Raw genomic sequence first — 16,438 nt, 5'->3', positions numbered from 1 at the left:
AACCTTGATTGGTGCTTTCCTGCTCCTTGAGTGCTTCGAGAGGCGCTTCCTCGCGAGCCCCTCCGTCGTTCACTAGATTGGTCTGCAGCGGATAGGCGTCTCTCGAGGGTGGCTTGCTCCTTCGACAGGCGCTCCTGATTTTTCTCCAATATAGAGCGATAAGCGTTGAGGGTTCCAACCGAGGTTCCTGCGGGGAGCGGTGTGTTGTTAAGCACAGCTGCCTTGGATGCTGCCCACTCTTCCTCTGCGATGGTGTAATCACTGTTGTTGTTACTGGCGCCGTTTCCAAAACTTGCTCGTCTGCTGGAGCGGGGGGTGTGATCTCCATCTCCCCTGTTCCTTGTGTTTCCTGTGTTGTTGGCGACATAAACCTGGTGGTGTGCCGCTTTCCGGGTGGCACCTTGGACGATGTTGTCGACACTGTCCTCTCCCGATGAATACTGGGCGTTGCAGATGAACGGCGTGTCGCTTGATCCTAGCCCGTGCTTGGTATCGCAGTTCAAGCAGTAGTACGAGGTCATCTCCGAGGATGCAGGATTATCGGATCCAACCGACATTGAAGACGTCAAACGAGGAGTTGATGGCGAAGGCGAGTTCGTTGAGTCCGTCAGACCAGCTGAAAGGTCGACTTATGACGACATGCCTAGACCTGCCGATCTGGAGGCGAGCGGTTCTAGCAGTCAAAGGACTCCTTCCGAGTTGACGTTGTAGTGGACGCTGCCAAAGGTCATCTCCATGTTTCCTTGCAGATCGGAAAAGGTCGAGCGAGAAGAGTCGCTGTGTGGGGTGAATTCGTAGGAGCCGAATCGAATCGAGCTTCCTAGGCTTGGCGATGATGGCGTCGATGAAACTGCTGATGACATGGCTGGATCTGCCGATGACCGATCTTGTGCCGACAGGCTTCCCACAGACGGCGCCAATTGTCGAGGGTACTCCTCGGCAATTCCCTCCGATTGGGGCTTAGGGTTGATGGAATCCTGTAGGCTGACACGAGACATCGGTTCACAGGCAAGCGGGGAGAGCGATTTACCCAGGTTCGGGGCCCTCGATGAGGTAAAACCCTTACGTCCTGCCTGTCTGTTCTTGATTATGAGAATATTGGGTTACAATGGGGTGCCGAAGGGTTCGGCTGAGATCTCGTCGAGAGGCTAAGTTCTACGTCGACCTAGCTCTAGACCTCTGGTGGCTAAGATTGCTATGATTGATCGTGTCCCTCGGCAGCCCCTCTCCTGGCCTTTATATAGGAGGCCAGGTCTCAAGAGGTCCAACCGGGTACGACTAGGTTTACAGTAGTCCTAGTTCTAAACTTTCCTTGTTCAGCTCCTTCCTTGTCTTGTCCGCCAAGGAATCTTCTGATGCGCCATCCAAGTGGTCCGCCTTGACATCGAGTACCTTCATGGGCCTCCAGTTAGGTTGTATAGGATAGGGCAAGGCTGGTTACCCGAAGGGTAATACCCACGTCACCGGTTTCAACAATGTGTCTATGTTTGCGCTCAGCGGTACCGTTTTGTTGGTGTGTATGGGGGCAAGAGACTCGATGTGATATGCCAAGTCCCTGAAAGAAAGGGTGGAGTTTCTCATACTCGCCGCCCCAATCTGTTTGTACATGCATAATTTTCCGATCAAGGAGACGCTCAACATGCTTTTGAAACTGAATAAACACATTGTAGACATCAGATTTATGTTTGAGTAGATAAAGCCAAGTAAAGCGATTGTAGGCATCAATAAAGCTCACATAAAATTTATGACCACTAATAGAAGTTTGGGCAGGGCCCCACACATCCGAGAAAACAAGCTCTAAAGGAGTTGTGGTTACACGGTTTGATAAAGGAAACGGCAATTGGTGACTTTTGCCTTGCTCACAAACGGATTTATTTGAACTTGACTCTAATGGTAACTCATGCTTATGGAGAACATGCTTGATGACGGGGGATGCAGGGTGGCCTAAGCAGCATGCCACTGATCATGGGAGACGCGAATGCTGCTGAGTGCTTGCTTGATGATAGGAGCATGAATTTGGTAGAGACCACCACGGCATCGGCCTCTAAGCAGAATTTCCCTCGTGACCCGGTCCTTAACAAAAAGATCATATGGGTGAAGTTCAAAGAAAACATGATTATCATGTGTAAGTCTACTCATAGAAAGAAGATTAGGAGTAACATGAGGAACATGAAGAATGCTATTGAGTTTAAGTGGTTGTGATGATGGAGTAGGAAGCAATGTGTGACCAATATTATGGATATTCATACATTTGCCGTTGGCGAAATGAACTTGGTCTTGGCCACGGTAAGGTTCCTTGGTGATTAGCTTCTCCAACTCATGCGTGAGATGGTGGGTGGTGCCTGAATCAGCGTACCATGCTGGATCCACCGGGTATGATGTGGTGGCACCTCCTCCACCTCCATTGCCAGTTGCCGCCATGGCCATGGCGAGCTGTTTCTCGATGTCGCGGCCGTCATTGCCCATGCCGAGGAAGTCGCGGTTGAACCGCTTGTAGCAGCGTGAGGCGATGTGCCCCACGGTGTCGCAGAGTTGGCACGTAAGACGAGAGCGCCCGTCGCGACCACAGCTGTCGCGGTTGTCGCGACTGTCACGGTCACGGTTGTCGCGGGCACCACCTGTGCTGCCGCCGCCTTAGTAAGTGGATGGCGCCGACCTCATCTGAGTGGGCGCGAAGGGTGAGGGAGCCGGTGCACAATAGGGGTCGGCACGCACATAGGCTGCGACAGGGGCGCCACCAAAGGCGCCAAAGGCCGCGGCGTGCTGATTCGCCGTCAGATCGGCGCAGCGCGCAGCTTGACGATGCTCGGTCGCCTGCAGCTACGCAAAGAGGTCGCGGACGGAGATGGGCGTCATGCGCGTGTTGATGACCTCGTACAGGGCGTCGTAGTCCGAGTCGAGGCCGGCCAGGAGGTAGGAGATGAATTCCTCGTCCCTCAGAGGTTGGCCGATGGACGCCAAGGTGTCGGCAAGGGCCTTCATGCGGTGGAAGTAGACATTGATCGACATGTTGTTCTTCTTGAGATCGGCCATCTGGGTGCGGATGCCGGTCGAGCGTGCGATCGACGTGGAGGCGAAGGCGCCGGCGAGCGTCTCCCACGCCTCGCGAGCAATCTTGGTGAAAAGGACCATGCCGACCACGCCCTCGGTCATGGATGACACGAAGGCAGAGAGGATGCTCTGATCGGTCTGCACCCATCGCCCAAAGGCTGGATTAGCCTGCTGGGTCGTCGTCTCGCCGGTGGTGATGGTGATCTCCTCCACGGGGCACGGATTAGATCCATCCATGTACCCCATCAGGAGATGGCTCCTCAAGAAAGGGCCGACTTGGGCGCGCCAGAAGAGATAGTTCTCTCCCGAGAGCTTGACGCTGATGGAGGCGGCCAACGAGGCAGACGTCGGCGTGGAGATGAAGGCGCCGGCCATGGTGCTGGGCGCGGTGTCGGAGGTGGTGCCCGCTACGGTTGAGACCGACAGCGCAGATGAGCTCATTGCGGAAGCGACGTGCGATTTAGGATCGTAGCTCTGATACCATGAAAGAGTTTGAGGCTAGGGAAGAGATTGGGAAGGATTGCACACCTCATACGGGTGGCTTCATCTCCATATATATATGTCAAAGATTTACAACGTACAAGGAAAGGTTAGGTGGGATATTGTCTTGATTAGCAAGACACCTAAACCGGTTATAGAATCAATCTAAACAAAGCTAGAGATATGTAGGTATCTAAACTATCCAAAGTGTATCACATGTCTCCCATTTATTTTTTTACTTTTACAATTGTCCACTTCTATTGGTATTTATTTGACGAGTTTCCATATTGTTTCACATTGAACACGGTGCCTTTGAATTTGCATTAGTGCGGAACAAGTCATGTATGATTGTTCCTGAGGGCATCTCCAGCGGCGCGACGCAAACGGTCGCTGAGCGACCGTTTTTGTCCGCCGTGACCGGAAATGCGTCTGGGGCCATCTCCAGCGGGGCGACGCAAAGTGATCGGGCCGTTCGCGGAGACGCAATACTGGCCCAAATATGCGCCACGTTTGCGTCTCCGCGGACGCTCGGCGGTCACGCCGAGTGTCCGCCGAAAATGACGTAGGACCCGCGCCTCAGTGGCTGGAGGCCGATATTATTCCCGCCACTGGCCATTCCCCCGCGCGAAATTGCAAACTAGACCGGCGCGAGCAGTCCAGAGCTTTGGCCTACCAAGAACAAGTGGATGATACTACCAAGAACAAGTGGATGATAAGCTTTGCGGCCTACCAAGAAGCTGTGAAGAATGGGACAACCTTGTCCTTTTTGGCCTACCCTCGACGGCGAAGACGACGATCAAGGCCGTCCAGTCCTTCCACCTCGTCCACGAGGCCATAAGGCTACCAAGGCCGATCTTGTCAGGGAGGCGCAGGCCATTGCGTTCACGCAGAGCATGGAGAAGATAATGGCCGACAATCGTGTCGTCATGGCTGCTAGGGACGAAAAGAGGCGTCTGGAAAAAGAGGCCGCACCTGCCATCTACCAGAACCTCGCGAAGGAGGTCCTCGATGTACAAAGGCTGGACATCGAGGCCAAAAAGGCAGACGCCAAGGCCAAATTGCGTGCAGAAGACACAAGGATCATGCTTGCCGACTTGAGCGGCGTCGACGACGACACCAGGGCATGGTTCATCAAGAGGCGCGCCGAAATCCGCGCGCGAGACGCCTGATCGCCGGCGCCATGCTCCCAGCACCTTGTCCTCCTTTTGGACTTTTTATTACTGCTGTTTCAGGACTTGTTGTGCCCCTTTTGGACTCCACTTTGCGCCGTACCAGCTGGAAAGTGTGATGAACTTGTTTCAGCCCTCAATTTTGGCTGTAATTTCGTGCAAAGTTGACGCTAGTTCATCTTTTTTGAATTCTGGCCTGCGCCGAAAATGCGTAGCCCCGCTGGAGCCAACTCTAGACGCAATCGGACGAACAACCATTTCCGCGTCCGCCAGGCGACGCAAATGAACGCCCGCCGACAATTTGGGCGTCCAAAATGCGTCGCGCCGCTGGAGACGCCCTAAACATCGGAATTTACGACCACCATATAGATATTCACACATTATCTGACAAACATCATGGTAGTTATATTTACTTATAGATATCAATTACAGTTGACTAAGAAATAAAAACAAAAACCTTTCCTTTCTTGGTTTCGTATGTGATATCCCAAGTTTGTTTACCAGGAATGAAGATGTAATGTGTCTGATCAAGAGTGTTGAGTAACATATTGTATAGGCATAGGTCCCCGTGTTATCTCAGGGTTGTACCTGCAATTGTACATGTGTCCGCATATATATACATGAGCAGCCGGCCCTATTGGTGCTGTGCAATCTCCAATAACTCTTCTACATGCTATCAGAGACCCATCGGGTCCTGACCTAGCTGCCGCCCTCCTCTCCCCTTGGCGCCGCCGGCCAACCCTAGCCGCCGCCCTCCTCTCTCCCTTGGGCGCCGTCGCTCCCTACCCTAGCCGCCGCCCCTCTCCACCCCCGGGCGCCGCCGGCTCCCCATCTCCCACCGCCGCCTCTCCCCACCCCAACCCTAACCCTAGCCGCTTCCGCCTCCTACCACCACCACCACTTCGCCATGGAGCGTTTGACTCCTCCGGCTCCGGTTTCAACTCCTCCGGCTCCGGCAGAGGCAACCCCTTCGCCGGCCCCTCCGTCGCCGCCATCCGCGACATCCCCATCGCCGAGCGCGTGCCGCTGAAGCTCTCCACCACCGCTGCCAACTTTTTCCCGTGGAAGACGTACTTCGGGTTGCTCTTTCGCGAGTTTGATCTCCTCGATCACGTCGACGACACCATCGACCTCCTCGCCATGTCGCACGACCCCAAGTGGCTCTCCATCGACGCCACCATCATCCGCTGGTTCTACCAGACCGTCTCCAACGACATATTTCGCACCGTCGTCCGTGACGGCGACTCCGCCCACACGGTCTGGGCTAAGATCACCGGCCTCTTCACCCACAACAAAATCTAGTGGGTCACCTTCCTCCAGCAGGAGTTCTTCGGCACCCACCAGAACTACTTGTCTCCCGACGACTACGCCCTCAAGCTGAAGAGTCTCTCCGACGAGCTCCGTGACTTGGAGTTCCCGATCGATGACAAGATCATGCTCTCTACCCTGTCGGCGGATCTCGGCGAGGACCTTAGCAACGCCGCCTCAAACCTCACGCTCCTCACCACGCCCACCTTCGAGCAGGCCGTGGCCTACCTGCGCCTCGAGGAGCGCCGCCTCAAGCACCTCCGGGCTCGGGCGGCCCACACCGCCTTTGCCGCTGGCTTCTCCCGTGGTGCCCAGACTCCCGCGCCCATGCGCCTCGTCCCATGGGTCCGCCGCCGGGTTTCCCCGACGCCGGCCTGCCGCCCGGTTAGACCGGACCGTGGACCGGCCAGTCCGGTCACCAGGCCGGCCAGACCGGCCCCTGGACTGGCCACGCCGGCGCCCAGGCCGGCCAGACCGGCCCCTGGACCGGGCAGCCGGCTCCTTCTGGCGGTAGCCGCCGTGGCCGTCGTCGCCGTGGCGGTGGCAACGGTGGCACCAATGCCACCACCCCCGCGCCTCGTCCCCCGCAGTACACCGCCCCTCCGCCATGGACTGCCGGTCAAAACCCGTGGACCGGGGTTGTTCACGCCTACTCCATGCCCGTGCCGTGCGCCCCCTACCTGGGCATTATGGGGCCGCGTCCTGCCTCCCACCAGGCGTTCTACGCGGCGCCCCAGCCTGCCCGGCCTACGCCGCCCCCCCGGGTGTGACCCCGTGGGATCCCGCGCTTCTGACCGCCCTTCAGAGCGCCCCGCCGCTGGGGCGTATGGTGGCGGTGGCGACTGGTTCATGGACACCGGCGCTTCCGCGCATATGGCTCCGCACCCCGGTAACCTCTCATTTTCGACACCCGCTTCCACTTCCTCTCGCATCATTGTTGGCAACGGTCATGCTCTTCCTATTACTCACACTAGTTCCGTTTCTTTTCCTTCCACTTCCACTCCTCTCTCTCTCCATAACGTTCTTGTTTCTCCTGACTTAATTAAAAATCTTGTTTCCGTTAAGTCTTTCTGTCGTGATAACCATGTGACTGTGGAATTTGACGCTTTTGGTTTCTCTGTCAAGGATGGTCGTACCCGGATGCTCCTCCACCGATGTGACAGCCCCGGCGATCTCTACCCCGTTGGCGCGGCCTCCACCACCACCGGCCGCCCACTCGCCCTCTCCACCGGTGTCGACCTTTGGCACGCCCATCTTGGCCATCCTAGCTCCGCCACTATGCGTCAAATAATGCAAGGCTTCTCCTTTACTTGTAATAGAACGGATGCCCACCCTTGTGAAGCATGTCGTCTAGGCAATCATGTTCGCCTTCCATTTAGTTCAACCTCCACAGTCGCGTCTTTTCCGTTTCAACTTATTCATAGTGATGTTTGGACCTCGCCGGTTCCGAGTAATTCTGGTTATAATTATTATCTTGTGATTCTTGACGATTACTCGCATTTTGTATGGACTTTTCCCCTTCGCCGTAAGTCAGATGTTGCCACCACCCTCACTGCCTTCTTCGCCTTCGTCTCCACTCAGTTCGGTCGCCCCATCCACGCCTTACAAACCGACAACGGCAAGGAGTTCGACAACATCACCATTCGCTCACTTCTCGCCACCCACGGCGCCATCTTCCGCCTCACGTGTCCATACACTTCTTCACAGAACGGCCGTGCCGAACGGATGCTTCATACCCTCAACGACTGCGTCCGCACCCTTCTGTTCCACGCCTCCATGCCCTCGCGATTCTGGCCGGATGCCCGCGCCACGACGACTCTCCTCGTCAACATCCGCCTGTGTCGTGTGCGTTGGTCCTACACGCCGCATCACCTCCTCTACGGTGTGCCACCCGTCTATGACGACCTTCGCATCTTCGGCTGCCGGTGTTATCCTAACACTGCTGCCACTTCCGCGCATAAGCTTGCGCCGCGCTCTCTCCCTTGTGTGTTTCTCGGCTACCCCGCCAACACCAAGGGCTACCGCTGTTACGACCCGGTCTCCCATCGTGTCCTCACTTCCCGGCACGTGTACTTTGACGAGTTGGTTTTTCCGTTTCAGCAGGGACTCATGGCGACACCTCCGACGAAGCCCCCGGCGCCCGCTGGCCCTCTCTCGGCCGCGCGCCGCCGACTGACCGCGGCGGCCCCCTCTGCGCCGGCCCCGCCTGGTCCCTCGGCATCCACGGCGTCCACGGAGCCCCCATCGCCCGCACCCGCGACGCCCGAGGCGCCCACGGCGCCCCCGTCGCCCGCACCCGCGACGCTCGAGGCGCCATCGCTCGCGGCGTCCCCTTCGGCCGCCTCTTCATCGTCTTCCTCGTCGCCCGCCTCACCACCCGTCGCTGCGGCTCCCGAGCCCATGCTCACCCGCACCCGTGCGGGCGTGCGGCGGCCATCTACACGCTACCCCGCCGACCGCACGTACGTGCGGCGTCTCCGTGTACCGCGTCGCCTTCCGGGCAGCGGCAACAGCATCTTGCCGCACGACGGCGGCGGACCTTTCACCAGCCGACCTGGCCCACCAACCGGCCCGACCGGCCCCCGGCCGGCCAGCCCGGCGCGCCGCCCGGCCCGCCGCCCGGTCAGACCGGCCCCCGGCCGGCCGCCCGCCAGACCGCCCCCGCCGGCCGACCCGGCCTGCCGCCCGGTCAGACCGGCTCAGCGACCGGCCCGGCGACCGCTCCTTCGCCGGTGCCCACCTCGGCTCGCGCTGCCTTGCGCGACCCGCATTGGCGCGCCGCCATGCAGGAAGAGTACGACGCGCTGCAGCGCAATAGGACCTGGGAGCTCGTTCCCCGGCCCCCTCGCGCCAACGTCATCACCGGCAAATGGGTCTTCAAGCACAAGCTCGGCTCCGACGGTACTCTCGAGCGCTACAAGGCGCGCTGGGTTGTGCGCGGTTTTCGGCAGCGCGCTGGCGTCGACTTCACGGATACGTTTGCCCCGGTTGTCAAACCGGGCACGATCCGCACGGTGTTGCACCTCACCGCGTCTCACGCGTGGCCGGTGCATCAGATGGACGTCTCCAACGCCTTCCTTCATGGCCATCTGCAGGAGCAGGTGTACTGTCAGCAGCCCATCGGCTTCGTCGACACCGAGCGCCCCGATGATGTGTGCTTGCTCTCTCGGTCCCTGTATGGACTGAAGCAGGCGCCCCGCGCCTGGTACCAGCGCATCGCCGGCTTCCTGCATCAGCTTGGCTTCCGCTGCACGCGCTCCAATCCGTCGCTGTTCGTCTTCCGGACCGGCAACGACATGGCATACCTACTGCTGTACGTCGACGACATCATCCTGACGGCCTCCACCGCTGGTCTTCTTCGACAGCTCACCGACCGTCTTCGCGCTGAGTTCGCGTTGAAGGATCTTGGCCCGCTCCACTACTTCCTCGGCATCGAGGTTGTCCGGCGTGCGGACGGGTTCTTCCTCCATCAGCGGAAGTATGCCCACGAGCTTCTCGAGCGTGCAGGGATGCTTAACTGCAACACTGCGCCTACTCCTGTCGACACGAAGGCCAAGCTTTCCGCCAGTGATGGGTCGGTAGCGTCCGACGCGCCGTTCTACCGCTCCATCGTCGGTGCTCTTCAGTACTTGACGCTGCCGCGACCGGAGCTCCAGTACGCCGTGCAGCAGGTGTGCTTGCACATGCATGCTCCTCGGGATGCTCATTGGGCCGCGGTGAAGCGGATTCTCCGCTATGTATGTGGTACCATGGGCTACGGCTTGTCGTTGCATGCTTCGCCCTCGACGTCGACTGACCTTGTCGCCTACTCGGACGCGGACTGGGCGGGTTGCCCGGATACGCGCCGCTCCACCAATGGCTACTGCGTCTACCTCGGCTCGTCGCTCGTCTCTTGGTCCTCCAAGACGCAGCCCACCGTGTCTCGCTCCAGTGCTAAGGCTGAGTACCGCGCCGTGGCTAACGCTGTGGCTGAGTGCACATGGCTTCGTCAGCTTCTTTTCGAGCTCTCTTGTCCTGTTGACAAGGCTATGGTGGTATTCTGCGACAACGTGTCGGCTGTCTACCTCTTCGCCAACCCCGTTCATCATCGGCGCACCAAGCACATCGAGTTGGACATCCACTTTGTTCGTGAGCAAGTTGCCCTCAGTCGCGTTCGAGTTCTTCACGTACCGACGTCTCAGCAGTTTGCCGATATCATGACAAAGGGATTGTCATCCACGACTTTTCCTGAGTTTCGCTCCAGTCTATGTGTCGGTGCCGACCCTTCGACTGCCGGGGGGGGGGGGGTGTTGAGTAACATATTGTATAGGCATAGGTCCCCGTGTTTTCTCAGGATTGTACCTGTGATTGTACATGTGTCCGCCTATATATACATGAGCAGCCGGCCCTATTGGTGTTGTGCAATCTCCAATAACTCTTCTACAAAGAGCATCATGTTTATTTCAAGAAATATGAAAATGAGAGGAATTTTAAGACCTCTTGTTTTTGCTCTATCACTCCCCACATTTTGCAGTGAACTGAAAATATTCTCCAAAATTTCTGAACTGATTGGGGAATCTTCTCAGATATGGTAAGAACGCCTCCCGAAACTTTCATGCCGTTTGCCTGATTTAAACATGGTCAACAAAAAATCATCTTTAGTTAGTGCTACCCATGTCGAATTTTTCTGTGATATATTTGGTTACTAATACCTTGCATCTTTAATTAGTGCTAGCCATGTCGTCGACCGGAAACCGCAACGCCGCCGCTGAGTACGTCCTTGCGCCGCAACATGAGGGCGAGGGAGGGCCGTCGATACCAAGCCATGGGGACGCGGATATTCCATCACCTACGAGCAGCGATGATGATGATGATGAGGGCAGCATCGACAATGAGATGGAGGAGGGATGGTGAAGGGGACGATACAACTACTAGTGGAGCCACCAGGGATGGTGAAGAGACTAGTGGCAGCCAAGTGTAGAAGGAAGGATAGGCGTCCATGACCGACACCGTCCAATCGGAAGTCACAGAGGTGGACCTTGGCACTGGGTTGCCTACACACTCTAAAAACCTCGCTAAGGGTACAGTCTCCAACTGGTAGCAATCCTTCGAGACACCGTCAGTCTGAACGAGACGAACATCCGACATAAGAGCAAACAACATTTGTGCGTCCAACTCTTCTCATGGCAGCACACACGATACAAGTTCCTGGAAGAGTACAACAACCAGAATCTCATGGGAAATATTGTGAACACATGCGCCCTCGGCAAGTTCAGCAAAGCCTTCAGCGCTTTAAATGTATGGTAAGGGAGATGATCCGTGAGGGTAACGGTTCCAATAGACCCACCATCACTTTCTGCCAATTACGGGAAGATGACTTGAAGGTTTTTCTTGCCAATGAAGCGCTAGCTGTAGCTAAGAAGCTAACCGAGTGGGGGAAGGAAATGCGGGGGGTAGAACATAGGTAACCACCGTCTCGATTGACATGGTTACCCCGAAAGAAGACAAGTGGTACATGAAGGATGTTCAATTTGAATCTCAGGTCCCTTCGACAAGTACCACAACTCGGAGGCACATATATTCATCAGGTCTCAGTACCATAATGAAAATGAATCCGGGGAACTTGTCACAGACACCAAGGTGGTAAACCAAAACTAATGTGCACACCGCCAACACTCTACTTTTCACAGGTGTGGGACTTGGTAGTATGTCCAAATCCAGGGGTTGAAGAATTATCTTAGTTTGCAGTAATGTACTATTTTTTTTTTAGCAAAATCCATTGAAATATGTGTTTTTTACGATTGTTCGAATATTTTTGTTCTTGGCGGCCGACGGTTGTTCTGCATCTTGGCGGCGGCTCCGCATTGTCATACGTGTAGGAAGAGGCGACGACAGGTTCAGGGAAGGTCACCGAGGTCGTGTAGGGGCAAAGCCGACAAGGTCGAGGCAGGGGCAAGGCCGGCGAGGTCAAGGCAGGGGCAGGGACGAAGAGGAAGAAGGAGGGCAGCAACGTCGGCGGGGTGTGCGGATGTGGGCGCTCGGGCCTAGAAACCAAAGTAGTTGCGGGAAGAGATGGATGAAAAGTGAGTGACTGCGCAAGAAGGGGCGAGAGATATAGCGAAACTAGTGGAAAACCCATTGTCGGACCTGATTCATTGCCCTTTACTTTTCAAAATAAAGGTTTTCATTTTCAGACTTTTCTAATTGTTCCAAAGTAATAGAAGTGGCATTAATCAAATTTCATTTTTCTTGTTCTATATCAGAGTATCCATTCATTCGATACCCATTCACTTCTAGTTTGACTTTCTGTAATCGAATCCAAGCTTTTTCGAGTTTCTTAATGGTCCCTCTCTACGAAATTCTTCTGAATTTCTAATAGTACTCAAGATCCTCTGTTTTCCATTATCGTTTTGACGGACCTTATAAGGAGGAGGGAAATCTCACGGTGTAGTGTTTTTTACCCGTGGCGTACCACCACGGCTAACTTTTTTTTCCATTTTTTTTCAGCGACATCTAAAATGTCCAACATCTTTATTTTCCCTTTCATTTTGGATGATTCTACAAAAATTGGTAAACGGCCGGGATGTATCTTTTTCTATAGATGCTTTTTCATATAAAACATTTCATATGGGGTGGTATGTAAAATTCAGATCCATTTTACAAAAACATAACGCTTTTTCAAAAAAATATCCTTTTATTTTTCATAATAACTAGATTACATAACATATGGACATCTTAAAAGATTTTAATTTTTTGATGTTTCTATCATTTTTTTACATTTTTTAAAAACTGAAAAAGATGATCCACGAGAAGGGGGTGTGACAGCTTTGGTCCGCACTACATGAAGCCGCAGTGTGTGGAAAATACTGATCTCTATAATTTTAGCATGACCTTCGTGAGGTATATATAGATAGATGTATATATAAAGATAAAAGATAGATTGGGAGTATAAGATGACACGTGCTAGCCGTATTGGTATACCTTACGCATTATACTTCTCAACCACAGTGTAAGGAAAATCAGGGCCAAGGGGGAGAGACGGATAAAGAGACAGATGCCTTGGATGAGCGCGCCTGTTGTCTCGATTACGTGTACCCAAGTGAAGTGCCAGCAGTGCAAGTACACGCGTGGCTTGGCGGGGCGAACTCTCCTGTACAATACCTGCAGCGTACGTTTTGCAACGCTAGAGTACACTAGCGTGTACTGTAGAGATAGAATGTATAGTAGCTAGCTGTAAGGTGTGCTCGTGACCATCCGGCTGGATTGTGAGCCGAGTCGCTCCATCCGCATGTGAACCAATTGGCCACTGCCGGCAATCACATTCACAATCACGGCCCGTCGTCGTCCACTACCCTAGCTCTCCGTCCGTCGGCCACCAATCATGCCATGCATCACGAGCGCTCCGATTCCAGCACTATAAATTGGCCACTGCCCACCGCCCTCCGGCACATCATCGAGACATCAATTCAGGCATCACAACTCAGTCACCCAGCTAGCTAGCCATGGCATCCTCCTCTTCTTCCTCCGTTGCCGTCGCGGCTGCTCTGCTCCTCTGCATCCTCGCCGCCCACGGCCCTGGCTGCTCCGCCAAGCACAGCAGCAAGAGCCACCACACTCCCCCGCACGCCCACGCGCCGCCGCACGCTCCTCATCCCACGCCTTCCCCGGTCACCGACCCGCCGCCCTACGTCCAGCCCCCTCCTCTTTCTCCACCGCCATGCGCGCCGGCAACTCCTCCTGCTCCGGTCGTCACCAACCCACCGCCCTACGTGGCCCCTACTCCTCCGTCCCCGGCAGCCAATTCTAGCGCCAATGGCACCAATGCCGACACCGGCGGCTGGCTGGACGCCAGGGCGACATGGTACGGAGCGCCCACCGGCGCCGGCCCCGACGACGACGGCGGCGCCTGCGGGTTCAAGAACGTCAGCCTGCCGCCTTTCTCCGCCATGACCTCCTGCGGCAACGAGCCGCTCTTCAAGGACGGCAAGGGATGCGGTTCCTGCTACCAGGTACGTGCTCCACTAATCAATCAATGCATGCACGTACTCTCCTACTACGTTCCAACTTTCCAAATTAGCAGCAGTAATTCATGTCCGTTGCTAGTCACGAGCAGCATGCATGTACATCCATGTCGTTTCCTCGTCAGCTTGTAATAATTCGTCTAACTGATCTTGGATCATTCTGACAATGGGAAAAAATATAATGCAGATCCGGTGCGTGGCCCAGAACCACCCGGCCTGCTCCGGCGTGCCGGAGACGGTGATCATCACGGACATGAACTACTACCCGGTCTCCCGCTACCACTTCGACCTCAGCGGCACCGCCTTCGGCGCCATGGCAGTGCCGGGCCGGAACGACCAGCTCCGCCACGCCGGCATCATCGACATGCAGTTCAAGAGGTAGTACCACAGATCCACAACACCTACCTAGCTTGGATCAAACAACAAACCCACAACACCTAACTGTATGCCCCGTCGCCGTCATCCTATCCCCATATTCGCCAGACTTGCACTACCGACCATACGCATGCGTGACTTGGATCCATCGCTAGCTACGTCTCCACCGTCCGTTGCTTACCCTGCGGACGCCCAGCCGCTTCTGCATGCGGGAGATACAGAACAAAAGCTAGATGGGGAAATATAACCGCCATCACTGCCATTGTTTTTGCCTTGTCATCGCGCCATGCCATGCCAACCGACTTTCTTAACGACGGCGACGACAAGGATCGGGTTAAAACGGCACAGCATGCCCCCCACAAAAGATTCTAGTACCATGCGACGTGTCATTTTCTTTTCTCAATTAGCACAAGGCAACAAACGGGCATCAGCGTCGGCATTTATATCGGTAGCTTTTGATGTTCTTGGTCGCTAGTAGTATCTGGCGCCGCTCGTGACATCGAGAAACGTAGCACATTGCCACACACAGGAGATTACCTGTTATCCATGGCGATCGAGCTGTGTTCCGACACGACACGTCATGCACACTCACTGACATAGTACATTGCTGAATGAATGTGCAGGGTGCCGTGCCAGTACCCTGGCCTCACGGTGACGTTCCACGTCCAGCACGGGTCGAACCCGTACTACCTGGCCATCCTGGTGGAGTACGAGAATGGAGACGGCGATGTGGACCAGGTGGACATCATGGAGTCACGGCCAGACCCCTCCGCTGGAACCGAGGACGGGATGGCGCCGACGGGGGAGTGGGTGCCTATGAAGGAGTCGTGGGGTTCCATCTGGCGGATGGACACCCGACGGCCCTTGCAGGGCCCCTTCTCGCTGCGCATCACCAATGAGTCCGGCAAGACGCTCGTCGCCGACCAAGTCATCCCCGCCGACTGGGCACCCAACGAGATTTACAGCTCCATCATCCAGTTTGACTGATTGATTAATTAGATGATTGTGATGACCATATATACATCCAGATTATAATGTTTGTGAGGATGATGCGTGTGGGCTTGTGTGTACCGGCTCTGTGAGACGTCGCTTGTGACGTCCGGTGCGTGTCGTCGTCGGTCCATCGTGTACTTGTATCTTGTGGTTATATATGTCTTCGTATCCATATCTATATTTTCGAAAATGAAGCATCCATATCTATATATATACTAGTATGGAAATCATTATGGCTAAAGGTGCCTACGAAATTGATCAGCGACATTTCAGCCAGGGCCTATATAGAGGTGCCAGTGGTTCCCATCAGATAAGAGGCCTGTTAGTAATGAATATCTACACTGACGGGGTTTTGGTCGTGCCTAAGTTTTCGGCAATCTTTGACGGGTATCTTACGCCTATATATGTATTTTTGTATGTATCTAAACAAGCTCATGTAGCTTACCTCTGTCCACGAGTATGATGTACATATCCCCGCTCTACCACCCACTTGTCTTTATCGCTACCTTACACTCTCTGTTCATTAAAAATGATAATTCTAGTTTTCGTTGCCAGTTAGCTACAATATTTCTTAATTATCCAACTTTAACACATATGATGTTAAATTGACACATTATGAAACTAAATTTGAAGAAAAATGTAGTGATACTAATATAGTCTCATAAATGAGATTATAATTTTTTCTATTATAAAATTATTTAAAATTGTGTTTTTTATTTAATACAAAAGCTAAATGTACACTTATTCGTGGAGGGAGTAATTGATACACTACCCCCGTTTCGGTTCATAGGGCTTACACGTATTTCTAGATAATAAATTTTATCAACATAATATAAAATATATATTATAAAATATATATCATTAGAAAGCTTAGATGTTCTAATGATATAATTTTAATATTATATAATTGATATTATGTTGGTCAAATAGGTAACCTAGGGATACGCGCAAGTCCTGTGTACTGGGATGGAGGGAGTACAAGTTGTTCAAAAATGTTCTTTGAATATTAACTTTGATGTGTGCCAACATTCTACATTCCTGGGACGGAGAGAATCAAGGTGC

At 54.2% G+C, this 16,438-nt stretch overlaps 2 protein-coding genes across 2 annotated transcripts; one reads left to right on the top strand and one right to left on the bottom strand.

Moving 5' to 3' along the window:
* Positions 1-2,820: 2,820 nt before the first annotated feature.
* On the bottom strand, positions 2,821-3,492 carry LOC139830427 (uncharacterized). The gene has a single exon (XM_071818427.1). The coding sequence runs from the start codon at positions 3,490-3,492 to the stop codon at positions 2,821-2,823; it is 672 nt and encodes a 223-aa protein (XP_071674528.1).
* A 9,925-nt stretch (positions 3,493-13,417) lies between these two features.
* LOC127297449 (expansin-B3) lies at positions 13,418-15,548 on the top strand. Its single transcript, XM_051327752.2, has 3 exons — positions 13,418-13,996; positions 14,196-14,386; positions 15,007-15,548. Exons 1-3 carry the CDS (start codon positions 13,490-13,492, stop codon positions 15,368-15,370), a joined length of 1,062 nt encoding a protein of 353 aa, XP_051183712.1. The 5' UTR covers positions 13,418-13,489; the 3' UTR covers positions 15,371-15,548.
* Positions 15,549-16,438: the final 890 nt, after the last annotated feature.

The sequence above is a fragment of the Lolium perenne genome, chromosome 4 (assembly GCF_019359855.2).
Source record: "Lolium perenne isolate Kyuss_39 chromosome 4, Kyuss_2.0, whole genome shotgun sequence".
Lineage (NCBI taxonomy): Eukaryota > Viridiplantae > Streptophyta > Magnoliopsida > Poales > Poaceae > Lolium > Lolium perenne.
Note: the sequence above shows the minus strand (reverse complement) of the source record. Positions and strands in the feature narration are given on the sequence as shown.

Bases quoted from the DNA above. Each gene is read 5' to 3' on its own strand.
- LOC139830427 (XM_071818427.1), bottom strand. From the start codon at position 3,492: ATGAGCTCATCTGCGCTGTCGGTCTCAACCGTAGCGGGCACCACCTCC.
- LOC127297449 (XM_051327752.2), top strand. From the start codon at position 13,490: ATGGCATCCTCCTCTTCTTCCTCCGTTGCCGTCGCGGCTGCTCTGCTC. The intron at 13,997-14,195 runs GTACGTGCTCCA...AATATAATGCAG, and splicing joins GATGCGGTTCCTGCTACCAG to ATCCGGTGCGTGGCCCAGAA. The intron at 14,387-15,006 runs GTAGTACCACAG...ATGAATGTGCAG, and splicing joins ATCGACATGCAGTTCAAGAG to GGTGCCGTGCCAGTACCCTG.